The following is a 17,495-nucleotide window of genomic DNA, read 5'->3' on the forward strand; positions in this document are numbered from 1 at the left end:
TGCAGCTGTACCCTAACTCCTTTCCCCTTAGCAATGCCAGTGTAGTAGCACATAATCTACACAGCCACCTATACTGCAAAGAGAAACATGATCTTGTAGATTGCTGATAATTGTCTACTTCTGTTCAAAAATACTAAGGATACTAAGGATTGGATTAAGCAAAGGAAAAAAAAAAAAAAATTCTTTTAAGGAAACATTAGCATATTTTATGTGTGTTCCTTTACAATCAGCACAGAAGTTTTTGTTGTGAATGCAGTCCAAAAGGAATAGAGCATCACTAGATCTATCCTATCTCTCTCTCAGCTGTGACGTGCCTGGTGTTTCTTAGAAATTACACATCTAAAAGAACTGAAGCCACACTGACTACATGGACTGCATACCTTCCTGGATTTCTCATGTTGTTTGGGAAGGATAAGAGCCCGCCTCCGTGTGTGGCAATCCATAAAATGGCCTCACTGGGTTTTCTCCAAGTAAGAAAAATTCATCAAAGCACATCTTAAATTACTTATTATGGCATCATCTTGGGCTAAAATGAGAGCCCACATCAGGAAAGAAGCTGTAAGGGATGGGAAGGCGTGCGAACTGTAAGATGACACATGGTAAGAGATGCCATGTGCCTAAAGAAAAAACTATTTCAGTTTACAAGATCTAGCCTGCTTGGTATACTCTAACAAGCATCATGAAGAGCTTGTTTAGGGTGCATGCAAACCAACTGGGTGATCACAGGGACTACAATAGAACAGCAGCTGACACAGTAATGTGACTAACATGCAATGCAACTCTAGTTAACTGTAGATTATTGTCCTGGTTTCAGCTGGGATAGAGTTAACTGTCTTCCTAGTAGCTGGTACAGTGCTATGTTTTGAGTTCAGAGCGAAGAATGTTGATAACACTGATGTTTTCAGTTGTTGCTCAATAGTGTTTAGACTAATGTCAAGGATTTTTCAGCTTCTCATGCCCAGCCAGTGAGAAAGCTGGAGGGGCACAAGAAGTTGGCACAGGACACAGCCAGGGCACCTGACCCAAACTGGCCAACGGTGTATTCCATACCATGTGACGTCCCATCTAGTATAGGAACGGGGAAGTGGGGGCAGGGATTCGCCGCTCGGGGACTGGCGGGGTGTCGGTCGGCAGGTGGTGAGCAATTGCACTGCGCATCATTTGTACATTCCAATCCTTTCATTATTACTGTTGTCATTTTATTAGTGTTATCATTATCATTATTAGTTTCTTCTTTTCTGTTCTATTAAACCGTTCTTATCTCAACCCACGGGTTTTGCTTCTTTTCCCGATTTTCTCCCCCATCCCACTGGGTGGGGGGGAGTGAGTGAGTGTTTAGTTGCTGGCTGGGGTTAAACCACGACAATTATATACAAATCCAATGGTTACTTGCAAATTATTTTAGCCTCGGTTTTTCAAAGACAACTAAAGAAGATGGATACCCAAATGCCACTTATTTTCAATTAGATAAGGGGCCTTACTTCCTTAGATTCTTGGCAATTCCTCACTAGACTTGCTTGGTATTTCTATGGGAGAAGTACAAGGCTTCCTTTATCAGTTACAGGAAGCCGACCTGCCTGCCAACATGTAATAGGCTCAGTTTTGGTTTTCTTTTTGCCATTTCAAAAACATAGTTATCTAAAACCAAAGAAAACAACAAAAAAATAACCCACCCACTGGCAGCGAGCAGTGCTAAAAAGCATCCAAGGCAATTTTGTTGTACTCTGTACTTGTTCTTTGCAAATTCATACTCTGACAGTAGATTTTAAGATCTCATATCCAAAGCCCCATAATAATTGTCACCAACTTGACCTAAAAGCTAGTGAAAAAAAAGGTCTTGATTAGAAAAAGAATCGTGTAAGGGACAGTAAATAACACTTCCAGTTTCTTAACTGCTACCTTTCCATTACTGCTGTTCAAATTCATAAAGGTGCTATGCTGTCTGCATTTTATATATAAAGTAAAAAATGTTTCTTGTGACAAAGGAGAGACAAATGCTTTTTATATTTCTTATTTCAGGAGACACTTGAAAATTGCTGTAATTATTCTATATTTTCTAATGATTTAGCTCATTTCTGACCCAGTATTTTACTTCAGCATAGGACTCCAGAGCAAGGGGACCCCAGCCGAGGTTTTCCCGTACCTGTGGAGCAGGCTGATACTGCCACCTTGGGGAGGACTCTTTCCACGTACTTTGAGGAGCCTAAGCAAGTGTCACATAAATCAGTTTGATTTTTTTTCCCTGTCATATCCTCCCAGGAAGACAACTTCTTAAAATCCTCTGCCCATGCTGTTGTAAGACCTTCCAGATGTGTCCCAACTTGGACTGTATTACATTCATAATAATACTGGAAAGAAAAGCCTTTTTTGTGGGGGAGTTTGCTTAGCCAAGTTTTAGATATCGCTTAAGCAGTGCCTCATTTACACTACCCTTAATTTTACAGCCATCTTGCCAGCATAAAAGCCCTGCTCTGCATCCAGCTGGGTAAGTTGTATTTTGCATACAATGCTCCTCTGCTTCTGGGATTCTAGCTTTCTTGGTAGTCTAAATCCTTGTCCATGCACAGCTTAAATTAACTCCTTGGCAGGCTACTGGCTCAGTTGGATGCGACTGACAGGACATATACTGCCTCAGATGTCACGAGAGGCATTACTGTGCATAGGAACAGTCCGATGAAAAGTACAGAGCTAGACTGTGACAATTTAACCAAAGTCAAGACTTCTAGACAAATTAAAAGAAGCAGCTGGATTTTATCTTCACAATATCCATAGTTTTATGAGACTGACCTACCCTTTTGCTTTGCAAGTGAGCCCCCCGCCCCACGCAGTCATCTATTGAGTTTGTATCCACTAGCAAATGAAGGAGCCTCACTATACACTTTATACATAAATATGTCTTGAGACACAAAGGCTGTGCACAGTATTGAGCTGCAAGGCTTTTCACAGTGGAAACTATCAGTAGTTGCCTTGGCTACACATACAATACAGTAAAAGATTTAATGTCTCACCTCTCACCAGAATAGGCAGGCTTGAGAGCAGGGAGCCATCTCAAAACAACTAATTTGTCTATGGGCTCTTAAAAACATACAGCAACAAAATTGTTACACAGCCACTTACAGCCAAGTAACATAAATGATGAACTCATTCACGATGAATAATGTGAATTTACGCAAGGAGGCTGTGAAGGCACCATTAGCTCCTACCTTCTCCCAAAGCACTGGCTGTGCTTGTGGCACCACAGCAGGAGACAACAGATCTCTAGAGGAACTGAAGTCTCACTCCACTGCTGTGGCAGGCAGGAACAGCCCTGGTACTGTGGTAAACCTATACTTACAGGCTCCCACATAGAGCTACATTTTGGATAACAGTGTCCCCAGCCAGACTGGGCTCTGGAAAGCACCTTCCTCTTTTCCTCCCACCACAGACAGCCTACATGCCAGATTCTTGTTCTCACTGTAATGACACATAACTTAATGCCCTTGGAGTAAACACGTGCCCCCACCCACCTGGGATTTACAGTCAAAGAGGTGGCTCGTAAACCTTTCCTTGTGAACAGACAAGAAGGGCTCACTTCACTCTTCCATTCTGTTACTAGAACCTGGTCATCAAAGCACAAATTTGTATTTTTTTTCCACTAAGGCACAGGAGTTCAAATCAGTTACTTTCCCACTTGTGGAAAATTTTCTAAAAAGCAAGCGATAAGTCCTTTCTGGACAATCTTTTTATCCCTGGTTTTAATGCTACTATAGCATGGCAATGATGCTTGCAAAAGAAATGTATCAAGCTATCGAGCAACAGCTAATGCACGTTACTGGCAGTGGTGCAAGCTTTCAGTTTTCTTCCTGATTCACAAATCATTTCTGTATTTTAATCCATTTTTTGATTATTTTAATCCATCTTTGTTAGGCAAACAGCTTTACATCTGCATATGGTTTACACCATGCTTTGAAACTATTGCAATTATTAATTCATTGCAATAATAAGAGAAAGTGCATATGCTCTTTACATGTATATATGAACACACATTCAAGAACAAGCAATACAAAGTAATCCTAGTACCTCCATTGTCACTCTCACACTTAACTGCTGGTTGAACTCAACTAACTTTCAAAAATATCAACTTCATACAACCACTACAGTGACTGCAAAAACTGTATCTGCAGCTAAATTGCAAAAATTCAACAGTGCCAATTACTGACCAAACATATCCAGAATGAGGATCTATCAGTAATAGATTAACCAGATTAATGTGTACGTAACAGTCTCAGCATGGTACGTCGCTGCTGTTAGTTTCAAAGTTCACATATGAACTTTTTATACTACACACATGGTTTATGAACAAAGCCTGAATGAAAAAGAAATTTAAGGGAAAATAAGGTAAGTGACATAACATGAAATTAATCTAAGTATTTAAGTGTAGACTGCTTACAGAAAAAAGAAACCCTTGATCATGATTTAAAAAAGGAATGCACAAATGCATGTCCACCATGTCATATTATGCTACAGAAAAAGAATACAATGCACATCTAGACTGATTAATATCTGATGACAACCACTTCATAAGGTGTCTTTGAAAAAAGGTGTTCTTAAAAAAAAAAAAAAAGAAAAGGAAATCGATCACTCAAAAATCCACAGAAACCTCACTGTGAATTCAGTAAGGAAGATCATAATGTACAGTATTCCGTGTTGCCTGTAATGAAATTAGTATGTTAATAGCTCTTGCATGTTTGGCTTTGTACTGAAGTTATTTAGAAAGATTGATTTGGGCATGGGTTTAGTATGAGGGAGAAAGCTTGAACTGCACATGCAAGAATCTAAATAAATTAATCACAGGAAATCCCATTCTAAAATTATCTATGATCTCTCTATGAGTACCAAAACACAGTATCTTAAAAAAAAAACCAACCCAAAACCTAAACAAACAAATTCTTTCTGAAGTTGAGGTGTCACCGATAACTTAAAATCAACTACTTATTTGCCAATATGGTTTTCCATCTGAAACACCTCTGAATTTATTTAATCAGCCAGTATTCCCATTAGACAATTAACATGCACCAAAACCCCTTCAGATACTGAATTCCAGAAAAGTACAAAGAGAATGAGAGGGCTTATTTATGAACAATTATAGTAACTGGAAATGATACTTACCCACAGCCCCTCTCCATCCACCAGTCTATGCTTTTCTTTTCCACTAACTGTGCCATAAGTCTAAAAGTTTGTACAGTATACATTTCCAAAGTCTCAATTTCATATGGGGTTAGAACCTGCAGCATTGGCTATTTCACCTCTTCTTTTTTCATTAAGTCATACTTCTTATATTTATATGTATCAGAAAGCCCTTTCAGATTACTGTCTACTTCAATTTTTGTGGTAGCTGATGAGACTTATTCTAAGCAGTTCTTTGCTGTGAAAAAGTGCTCCTTTAAAAGCTACTTCTCCCTGAGTATCCATTGTTTTCCTAAAAACAAGTGAAGATTTACTTCCTGAAACATGGTCACTTTATAACAGCAGCACGTATTTGTCACCATTCTCTTCTTCCTCCCCTTGTTTTCCTCTTCATAACCTATTCTCCCCCTGCATGCCAATGCTGTTTTCCACAGTTGTCTCCCAGCTCCTCCCTTCCCTCCCTTCTCTGTTGCCTCTCCTTAGCTTTATCTGCTATACTTGTTCCCCAAACTTTTCTCACATCTGATTCTTTCCCAGTTCTTCAGTTTCTGCCAGTGTCGGAGCAAAGCCTGTCAGGTTGCTCTTGTCCCTGTGACACCTTCCATGGGGTCTTGTTATTTCTAAGCAGCAGACTGGGAAAGACAGCAAAGACCTGTCCTCGGACCGGACAGAGGTTATATGTGCTGTACCGAATGTCTATCTACATCACATACTCCTTAAAACATTTCGGGCATAGGACACTCAAGACAATGAATTTTGCAATTTTTGCTGGGTTTTTTTTTTTTAGTTAACTGAAACAGCTCATGTTATTTTTTCTTCACCTAGTGACAGGTTTGTGGATAAAAGCATAGACAATGGCAGACAGCAATGAGATGACCATCAACCTTGTTGTCCTTGGAAGAACTCAGACTGGCAAAAGCGCTGCTGGGAACAGCCTGCTGGGCAGCTCGGACTTTCAGAGTCACTGCTCCCCTAGCTCTGTGACTACATGCTGCAGCCTTGGACGCAGCTGCCGCATTTTGGGTATTATACGAAGAAATGGCTGTGAGCTAGCTCTCCGTGTTCAAGTACTTGACACTCCAAGCTACCCTCACAGTGGTCTGAGCAAAGAGCAAGTGAGAGACACTGTGAGATCAGCCCTGGCTCACCACTTTAGGGAGGAAGGCCTGCATCTAGCTCTCTTGGTCCTCAGGGCTGACTTGCCTCTGTGTCCAGATGAAAGTGATAATGCAATTCAGTTCATCCAGGTAACAAATAAGTAAATAGAAGTCTCTGCCCTAACAGCAACTCTTTTCTCTTCAGATGACAATAGCTGTGGAAGACTTGACCGCCAATGTGAAATAGAGAAGTGCAGCTGAAAACTGGAACACTTCCCAGTCCAGCAGATGAAACACACCATTCACAACTCCAACACTATACACCATAGTTACACTTAATCACACTAAACCTGAGAAAAGAGGCAAGAACTGCTCTCTTTTGTACATGGACTCAGCACAAAGGATTTAGGAACCAAATTTACCTATCCAAGTAAGCTTTTCTCTCAGAAATTAGAGTGAATACTTTTCATGACAGATCTAGCTTATTGAAGAGAAACACTATTTAAAGCAAGCAAAAGTCAGGTTACCTCACTCTTCTGCACTCTGTATAGGATCAAACCAGAGAGCAACAGGTCCAAAATCATGCAGAAAATCTGACTGACCTGGGACAAGGATGCTCAGCTCTGTCCTGTACTGTCACTACTGCTGTATCTGTTCAAGAGAAAATAACTAGAAAGTTACCATATATTTACTCTGGCTAAGGAAAATTTCTAGCATAACTGACTTGAAGCAAATATTTTTAAGCTCCTGGGGAAAAATTTTTTTTGCAAGTAGGTAAGATATGTTGGGGAGAGACACTGAAAAGGAATGGCATTCTTTTCAGTTGGAGATTTCTCATTACCAGGCATACATATCTTTGAAGAAAAAAGAAAGAAAGAAAAAGAGGCCAGCAAACAGATATTGCTTAGTTTATCTATCTGATCAGATGAATCACGTTTGTATGATTTACAAAGAAACAAAAGGTTTCAGTTATTGCCAAAGTCTGCACATGACACATTGCATGTCTTACACTGATGAACTTTCTAAAAATCTTCAGGACTAGAAGGGACTTCCTGGTCCATCAAGTCTTATCACCTGCTGTAACGGATATTATCCAAATATATAACACGTATGTAGATAAAAATATACTAATGTATAAATACATAGATAGAAAAACAGTTTTCAAAATGTGTTTGATTTGTTCTCCTGTTCTTTCTGATTACTCTCTATTGGTAGGCTAGTCCTCACTTTTCCAGTAGTTTGAGAGTTGGTTCTAATTTCAACACACTCTTACTCATTGTCAGTTTACATCTATCTGTTTTCAGTGTTACCCTTTTTCCTTACACAGTTCTCCATCTCTCTATACTTCATGGTATTTAAGAGAAAGCAGTATTTACTCAAAATATTTTTACTCTAAGCCAATGAAAAATCATCACGCTTCTAGTCTGAGACTGTTTTGAATCAAGTCCATGTGGGCACTAAAAGCATAAGAGATGCAACTGCACCTTTTCTCTTTAAATGAACCTTTAAACCCCCTTCCTGGAAAGGAAATAAAGCATGTTTAAAAACAATGAGAAAGCAACACTTCTGTTTCATGATTACAACTGGCTTGCTCCCAGCTTACATAATGGTTGGGATTTTGGTTATTTTCCCTTTGAAAGACCAGATGCTGCGATTTCATCAGCCACAAACAGGACAGGTCAGCTGCCTGGGTGCCAGGAATATGAACAATAATGGTTACATTTCAGTATGTCATTCCAAGACGACATTAGCATGAAGACTACCTTTAGCAATCAGGAGTTTTCACAGTGATCCTCTGCAAATTATGGATAGCCTATCAATGAAGATGGCCTATCAGTAGAAGACTACTGGCACTTAACTCTCTCTGGATTTTTTAATTTCAGTAACATAGCCTAATGAATGGAGAATGTGGCAGATTTTGATTTCAGAACTAACATTACCATTGACTTTGAGTCCTCAGCAAATCAAGGCGCTATCCTCTTACCAAAACTGATAACCCAACACTTCCTTAGACAGCTTATGCCAAAATTTTGTACAGGTTAAATTTTTTTTCATCTCTAGCGTCTAAAACAGATTAATCACAATCAATACACCAGGGTTTTCTAACTCCCTGCCTATCTTGGACGTAGAAAGATCTCCTTTAAAGCAGTTTTATACAGCTTGTTATTTAGCTTACAGAGTTAAGATCATCGCAAAGTGGACTTTATTACCAAAGAAGGCTTCTTGTCACACACGGGAGTTAACATGATTACACTAAAGTAATTTCATTTACATCTGTAAATGAAAGCCCAATCTCTTATTCATATTAAAATTTTCTGTACTCATTGAGAAAAAGGCAGCTTGTTCTCCCCATGCCCCTCCATCAGATGAACCACAGCGGTTAAATACAAACTCTAGCCCATCACTTAGGTTGATGCATTTGATTTGTGTTTTTCCTGAATTGCTGAGAATAGTACAGTTTTATGGGATACAGCTGGAAAGGCATTTGGTGTTACACAGAAATTCATCATTTATTTTTTCAACACAAGGTGATTTGGTGATTTTTTAAAAAAAAATTTTCAAAGAGCTGTAAAAAGTGTAGAAATATGGGTATGTGGAAACTACTGATGTAAACTAATGCGTGACATAGCTAAACAACCATTTTTCCTCATTTACATAGACATTTTTTAACTGGAGAAATTCTATTAACATCTGTAGTAAGAAAACAGAGAACTGCTAGTACTGCATGACCACATATTTCCACTGCAAGTGGATGTCAGTATCTTGGGAAGGTGAAAAACCCCAGAAATTTCAGCAACTCGGATAGCATGAACTGGATTACTGCCAGGAAAACAACATATAACTTGTCTGTTAATGCATAAGTATACGAGGTGGGAGCGGGGAAGAGGAACAAGAAAAGATAACTATTTAAGATTTGGTTTTCATTACAGGAACTTCTGGGCCCCACATGGAAGGATTTCACTGCAGTTCTACTTACTCATGCAGACAAGGCAGAAGAGGCTGGATTCAGCGAGGAAGCATACTTGCACAGTGCCTCAAGTACCCTCTTGTCACTTTTGACCTCAGTACAGAATAAATACATTTTCCTAGACAACCAGAAGAGCATAATTAAAGAGGAAAGAGATATTGTCTTAAGAAAGCTCTTGACCTTTATCAGACAAAATAATTATCAAGCGCTTCCTCTACTTAAACACAGCAAGGAATTAAATTAGTGTTCAGGTCCTCATTTGTCTGTTTTCTATGGTAGGTAACATTTAACAGAAGTAAAAGAGTAGAGTAGAAGCCATCAACTGAAAAATTCCACATCCATACCAGATACCTTTAAACACAGAGTTGGAAGTATCTCTTTAGATTACCAAACTACTTGCCTTTCATAGAGTACCTCACACTACTGCATCCAGAATTCTAGCTTCAACCAAAAAAATCAGAACAAGCTAGTGCTCTAAATCACAGTCCTAATATGTATGTAGTCACAAATGAGATTTTACACTATACCAGACTGTGTATTGCAGTTCATACAGAACACAGATCTGGAAGAAAAAAAAAAAAAAAAAGGTAAAAAATGCACAAGAGTTCAGAATGTAAGGGAGCCTCATTGCCCAATTCTTCAAGCTTTCAGAAATTCCTCTGAATTCCACAGGTTGTAAAGATCTTTGTAGTATTAAAAGCTAGGATTTATCTACTGTAAAAGTATTTCCTTACCTTGATTCAGGATTAGTTAGAATTGAGATTTTGAATTTCAAGAATTTTTGTTTAATAAGACATTATTGAGTTACAAGGCAGATAAAATAGCTCCCATGTGCTAAATGCTATTCAGCACATTTAAAAGAACTAATTACTATTGCTTATTCCCAGATGCATGAAAAATTAAGACAGTTTATAGGCACATACAAAACTCATTCAAAAAAGAAATCTGTTCATCTGTTCTTTTGCACCTGTTCCTTTTAATTTTATATCACTGTCATTTTGCTTCTTCTCCTAGTTTACTGGATGAAGTTCAGAGCCTGCAAAATTCAGAGTGGCTAAGTTTTTCTTTTTTTTTTTACAGTGGTTAAAAAAAGTACTTAATGTTTCAGTGGTTAGACAGTAACCAGTTAATTAAATATCATATGCCAAAATAACTGAAGTATCTCTAAATAGTTACTTAAAAGGTTTATTGAAAATGGATCTAAAATACTTATTTTCAGATTATTAAAAGGCAGGAATTAAAAGAAGTAATTTGAAGCTATTACCATAGCAATCATGACTACTTGTACTACATTATTATGGAGTAATTCTAATCGTAAAAACTGAAGCAGCTACTTCTGTTAAAAGCAGAGCATCTTTTGTATAAAATATCATTGCATAAAAATACATTAAAACAAAAAATGCATTCATTTTATACCTGTTTGGGCACTGGAAATGAATCTTTATTTTGGTAGTATTTGATGAGCTCTGGCAATCTATTTGCCATTTATTCATTCTTCTTTGGAAAGAAATATCTAGGTGGACTAGATAAAGAACTATTTTAGCAAAGTGACAGCTTTGATCTTACTGACATTATAACAGCTTAACTGTGGGACATGAAAGTATGTCCATTTGTATATTTTAGGGCATAAAGGGCCATAGTTTAATCTTCCCATTACAATTGTCTGCAGACTAATGAGACAACACAGCCAAGAACAAAGTTGCAGGGCTTATAATATATCTGAAAACTGCTTGGAAGAAGAGGAGAAAAACTATTAAAAGGTGACTAGAAGAATGAAGATGACTGTGGTCTTCACTGACCAACTGCTAGTCCCGCACCCCTAGAAGAGTAGTTAGCACACAAGGAACATCACAGAAATATTTCCTTATTGAGATGCTCTTGCTCCATGGATATTTTAAACCTTTTAGCTGTCCAGAAAATATGCTTGCCTGCCTGTAGTTCTACCATGAACAAGCCTTGGCAATTAAGTCTTGAGCACTGAGTGGTTAATAACTGTTGACAACACTTAACCTCAAGTACAGTAAGCATGCTGAATGAGTGAATTGTGAAAATGTTGGAGGCATAACACATTCTGTACCTCTGGAATAGGAGTCAAACAAAAAAGGTATTAGCCATGCATTTCAGAGGGGTAATATATTGATGGTTTTTTATTATGCTTGCATTACTTTCCATTTCAACATCTGAAAAAGCTTCTAATAACCATTTATTTATTTAATTCCACTGTTTGCCATGGTCTCTGCCCTGCAGACTCCTTTCCCTTTTACTTCAAATGGAACTCCTTTGTACGTGGCAACACACTGGTCATTGGTATGAAGATCAGGTTGGATTTGCTCCCAAATCTTCTTCTTCGGATTAAGTTCCTTCTCAGGATCTCCTGTTTCAAAACAAAGAATAACCTAATAGCACACAACACAGAAGGCAGAGCAAGAGCCCTATGTATGTACACATTTGTGACAGCCCACATAGCATCACTGCACACACTTATAAGGGAAAAAAACATTACCTGTGATTCTCAAAATGAAAATTTTAATTGGAATTAGGGATTGCCTAAGAAATGTCTCCAGAGCCTCTCTCAGAATGCTGATCTTTCAGGGGAAAAAAAGTTGTAAGTAACAGACCACAAATACCATCAAAAGGAAGAAATCAAACCATTGCTAGTTGTTGGTTTACAAAATTTACTACAGACCAAAAGGACTCCTAAGAATTAAATAGATGTGGACCACAGAAATACACTACTCACCAAGACACAGGTTTGTCAGCATCTTAAGTTTAGAAATTAATACATTTTTATAAGCAATTAATATTAAGTGAATTTGGCAGGTGCCCTTACAGTTGAGAAATATTGAACTTAGACAAGTATAGCCCAAAATTAAGATACTGACATATAATTTTAGCCCCAAGTTTCAACACTGTTCCACTACTTTTTGTACTATTTGATGACAAGCTCTGGTGCCTAAAATAACAGCAGCATTAGAGGTCAGCTTGTATTTCAGCAATTATGGCCTCAGTCTCTATAAGTCTCAGTTCCCTGTTTCTATGTGTACACCATGATAATCTACCTACGCCCTAGAGGTACTGACAGTCTAACTACATTAGCAAATCTGACTATTTAAGGATCTCTAATGACCACAAAACACAGTCTTCTTCTACTAATGTTTTGAAATACTGTTAACAAGTTACATAGAATAGTGAAGTATTTCAGAGCCACATTTCCTATTTTTAAATAGGCATGAAATGCAAAGTACAGGGAAAAAACCCCAGCTAAGCTAAATAAGGTCTCTTGCTGTAAAAATACTGAATAAACTGCTGCCTGCTGACATAATCTAGACAAAGCAAGACAACCAATTCACTGTACAATTATTTTTGGTTCAAAGGTCAAGTAAATTTAATCTCTTCATTCTAATACAATGCAGATTCTCTTAAAGAAAAAAAGATATTTCATTAAAAAAGTTATTTAATCATAATACTGTTGGGTGCTCTTGACCTCTTGTGTGTAAAACAGGCAGGACAAAAAAAAAAAAGGTACAAGACTTGTTTTAAATGTAATTAGAGCACATTTAAATGCTGAAAGGGATCCCTTGCTATTTCATTGTTGATACACTATGTATTTTCTTCCTTGCTTGGAGTGCCATATTGGCACCATTCTGCCCAAACTATTAAAATATTAAGTTCTAGAACAAGCAAGAATCAAAAACCAATTCCTAGTAAACACACCCTCTCTGAGATCCTTTCAGAGGAGCCAGGAGTTCCTAAAGGAAAATGAGGAGTTCTCCAAGTGAGCAGAATGTCAAGTACTCTCATCTTCCACTACTCAGTGACCCCAAAGGTTCTCGATGTTTGCAAAAGTAAGTTACTTCTACCGGGTCTAACTTCTGTAGCTTCTATATCTGTAACTGTGTAAGAGAAGCAGACCAAGCCAGATTTCTCTGTTAAGTAGGCTAGCCTTGCCAGAACAAGCTCAATAATCCAGTCGAGTTATTTCACCACCACAGGGCACTTAATATTTAAAAGAAAAATCAGTAATACCATTAATAAATTAAACATTTAGAACTAATTGTGCATTTTCTACAAAAATAAAAATCCTGCTCAATGCTCAAGTTCATGAACAAAGACAGACTTGGATTTACACCAAAGTGAATGCATACGAACTAATAAAATCATTAAACAGAATGTTAAATGAACCATTGTGCATTTCCTTCCCCCTCCTCAAATATAAAAAGCACATGAATTTTTTTGAGTAAGAAACTGATTTTTACTATAAAGAACACGCTTTGGATGTTAATAAGTTTCTTTGGAATCCTGCATCAAGCTCCCTTGGGATCTGTGGTGAGCTCATATTAGATTAGCATAGGCACCAATTTTAAATACTACCAGAACTTTAAGCTGTGCATTTTCCTATGACTTCTCCCCATTGCATTCCTTTTTCCCAGAAAATATTCTTTAGAAGCATTTCTGTAAATAAAATAAATTTAAACTTGTAATGGTTTAGTGAGCTTCCCACTCTCCTTACATAAAAAGAACGAAATAAGAGGACCCGAATTTGGTTAAATGTGTCATTCAGTCTAGCAGTTTAAATATTACAGAAGAAATTCTCATAATAAGCAAGAAACTTCTCCACTTTGTAACAGCTCAGTAACTATTGAAAGAATATATCTCAGCGCAAGAAAGGGCAAAGATGCAATGATGTGTGACCTTATGAAAAGTTAATACCACTTAGCCCACTGTGGATTATAACTATGCAACTGAAGGAAAGCATCCATACACCAAAGCTTTGATTAAAGAAACCTGTTAAATACAGACTAACCACTGCACTCCAGTTTTAGCACCTTTTTTTTTTTTTTAAGAGATAGTTATTAACTAAGTTGCCAGGGATTCTTAGACCAGAATGATTATTTAATTACATAACTTAAATAACAGATTTGTAGTTCCTGTGGCATTTTTGCCTTGAAAAGTTTTGTCAAAGTATCAATTATACTGCTATTAGAAAGATTTCACAGCTAGCTGTGAAAACTCCAAGAATTATCACTGTCTTACAGCAATTGCTATGTAGGAGGGTATAGTATTTACAGACATGCAATGGAATAGTTTTTCTATGGCTTATAAATCAGACCTTTTCCACTGAAGGCAGACAAAAATTTGATAAAGTTCTTAATACAAAAAAGGCCCAACAGATCTTGGAAGATTCATGTATTGGAGTATAAAATGGTGTTAAAGTTCCTTTAAGGGCAATGACATCAAATAAACAAGTAAAAAAGAACAATCCTCCAGACAACAGCATTCCTTATCAAATCACTCCTCCATGACACTCAAGATGGTTCTAGGAAAACTCTCAAGTTTCTGCAGAAAAAAGTTCAATTGGTTTGAATCAAGATACCATTTATTTACTTTGACTAAAATGACCAAGGAAAATTAGCCTGTATCTCATAAATATCTTGTATAGTGAAGAGAGAAGGCTTAAAAATAACTTGATTCCAAGCTGCTTAGACAGCTGTGTGTGTTTTAGAGTTGCTTTATCATTGCTGCTGCTGCTTCTTTTGCTTCGTAAGTTTTCATACTTCAAACCAAAATAAGACCCAGCTGTCCTTTCTATTTTAATTTCAAGGACTCAAACTGAATCTTTATGCTTTAAAATTATTCTTCAAAAAAGAAAAAATTGATCAGAATATAAATGGTTACAATTAAGCACTGAAATTAAATGACAGCTGACATAGCAAGGATTCTACCCTCCTGATAACAGTACCAGTGAAGCACCAGATTGCCTTTGAGGAGACAGCAGCTAAGCAGCATGTGAGATTTTTAACACAAAAAAGGTGAGCAGAAGATACAGACATACAACCCCATTAAAAACTGAGAAACAGTTTTCCAGTCTCCCAGTGAGTTTCCCCCACTTAGGAATAAAAAAAAAAACAAACAACCCAAAAGACACAAAAACAAAACCACCAACAAACAAACAAACAACACCCCCCCCCCCAAACAAAACATCAAACAGCTGTTTTAAAAGGACAAGGGGGGGGGGGGGGGGAACAAAAACCACAAAACCCAAACCAAAAAAAGGAATCAGGCTGGGGTGGGGGAACCAAACCCACCAAAAGTTGTTAATCACTTGGACAAGAAGGTGAGTGGCAACAATCTTAGTCTCTAGCTAAAAAAAAAATTTAAAAAACCCTATAGCAAACCAAAACCTACCAATGAACAGTATTAATATCTTAGTTTACAAAGGCAATATGCAAAAGACACGTATGCAACAAATTAAGTTACAGAAGCAGATGTCAGAATGGTTTTGTAAGTCTCCATCCATCAATGCTCTTTTTCTTGCTTTCTCCTACTCACTTCAAGGTAATAAAATCACAAGTCTTAAAATTCCTTAAAATAAGCTTTATGTAACTAGGAGATACATCACTCTACTTTGCACTATTAAGCATTAGATATATTTTCCAAGACAATGATTAGCTTTAATCTCATACCTGCCAATTTTTCTGAGTAGCTATTTATGAAATATTAGGGAACGGCTGTCATATTTCAGACTATAATCTATAGCCCTGGATATATACGCTTTTCAGAGGGGTTGTAAAAGGCTTCATTTGGCACTAAGAGCTCCATGTCTGTGGCTCCCTGTCAGAGGGAAACTGATATAAAGCATACAAAATCTTGTATCACAGGCTGCAGGTCATAACTTCAGAACTCATACAACTTTTACACCACCTTCAGCTTATTCTATGTCTTTTAAGAATCAAAATGTCAACACCTCAACACCTGGGAATAATTTTAAAACAAATGTTTCTATAACTGATTTGCTCTAGGAAAACCTTTTTGCAACTGTAAAAAACCTGGAGTCAAATAGTTTAATTTTTTTGTTAAAACTTACCTCATTAGGCACGTGCAAAAATAGATATGCTAGGTAACAGAGAACAGCACTACTACCAGCTCTGACATTATTTTCAAATGCCAGGTATACAAAGTTATTTGAGATATAAGGTTATGTCTTAGACAAAAACAAACAAAAAAGACCCTCCACCCCTCAAAAAAGCCACATGCCCAGGCTGACTTGTACATCATTTTGCAGGGCTTATGAACTAGAAGGGTTTAATCTACAGCTTGATGCTCTCTTGCACATCCATTTCCACAGCAATAGAAAGCAATATGAGTGTATCCGTGCATGTAACAGAGGTCAGACATCCAACATTTAATTTATCTTTACTCATGGATATATGATAGCTACTAGAAGTTATGAGTGGGTATTCCTACAATTTCATCAATGCAATTGCTGAAGCCTTTCAGATTTCAGTACAGCTTACCAATTCTGCATCTCAACAAGCAAGGTTGGTATAATTTTAATACAGAAAACTAAAAATGAAAAAAATGTTGCAAGACTGATTTCCTTCTTAAACACAGTATTATTTTAAAACATTTCAGTTAGAGCATTAAATCACAGCAAGCTGAGCTTTCCTCCTGTTTCAAAAACACCTAGATAAACCATTGCTTCCTTTATCATATACCAACGAAAATACAAATTTTTTTTTTTTAGAGCATCACGGTTCCAAACATAAGTTGTATAAAAATATCTATATATGTACATATACATATATATTTATGAAAAGTATTTAATGCAAATATGTTTAAGCACAGAGCTTGCCAAGAGGTTCAAATAAAAACACCACTGTACAGCTAAAAATTGTCAGAGGTGCAATAGCTTAAAAAGGTTAATATGTTTCTATGTAGAAAACAGAAAGCTACATCATTTTCTCACATGTGAAAGCCAACTTTTGAGGAACAAATTCATCCTGAAGATGAATACTTTATTGATAAATGCAGACACATACAACTCCAACCAATATGGGAAATACTGAGACTTACACCCTTTATCTTAAGATAAAGTGATGCAGCGATCCTGACAAGAAGACCACTGTTCATCAAGAACTCTGTGATCCACACAACAGTTGACGTGAGTAGGTCTGGGCTTGTACTGTGCTGCACAAATTCCTGGGGCACAGGATAAACCTAGCCTGCTGATTATAACAGAGGAGCCTGCAGACAGCTCCCATGTGGTACCAGTGAATGAGCCACCTGCACATCCTCACCTTTATGGAGCAGTGCAGCATCAAGTTCTCATGCAAACTTCCTTTCTGTTTGACAGTCAAAGAAGAAAATACAATAATAGCTCAAGTGACCAAAAGAGGGGAATATCTTCTATGGACAAACAGTGCACAGCATGCTGCACGTGGATCAGAAGCCTGTTTGATGCTGCACCAACTCGGAGCTCCCAT

At 37.4% G+C, this 17,495-nt stretch overlaps 2 protein-coding genes across 4 annotated transcripts in view; one reads left to right on the forward strand and one right to left on the reverse strand.

Annotated features, from left to right (window-relative positions):
- Positions 1–4,263: 4,263 nt before the first annotated feature.
- GIMD1 (GIMAP family P-loop NTPase domain containing 1) lies at positions 4,264–10,644 on the forward strand. Its single transcript, XM_052775001.1, has 3 exons — positions 4,264–4,377; positions 5,992–6,413; positions 9,194–10,644. The coding sequence occupies exons 2-3, from the start codon at positions 6,021–6,023 to the stop codon at positions 9,473–9,475; spliced, it is 675 nt and encodes a 224-aa protein (XP_052630961.1). The 5' UTR covers positions 4,264–4,377; positions 5,992–6,020; the 3' UTR covers positions 9,476–10,644.
- A 705-nt stretch (positions 10,645–11,349) lies between these two features.
- AIMP1 (aminoacyl tRNA synthetase complex interacting multifunctional protein 1) overlaps positions 11,350–17,495 on the reverse strand; it is a 38,659-nt gene continuing 32,513 nt past the window's right edge. For all 3 annotated transcript variants that reach the window (XM_052774981.1, XM_052774989.1, XM_052774973.1), the window contains exon 7: positions 11,350–11,605. In XM_052774981.1, coding sequence (XP_052630941.1) covers positions 11,439–11,605 — 167 coding nt within the window. In that variant the 3' untranslated portion in view covers positions 11,350–11,438. The remainder of the gene's footprint in view (positions 11,606–17,495) is intronic.

This window comes from Harpia harpyja, chromosome 2, assembly GCF_026419915.1.
Source record: "Harpia harpyja isolate bHarHar1 chromosome 2, bHarHar1 primary haplotype, whole genome shotgun sequence".
NCBI lineage: Eukaryota > Metazoa > Chordata > Aves > Accipitriformes > Accipitridae > Harpia > Harpia harpyja.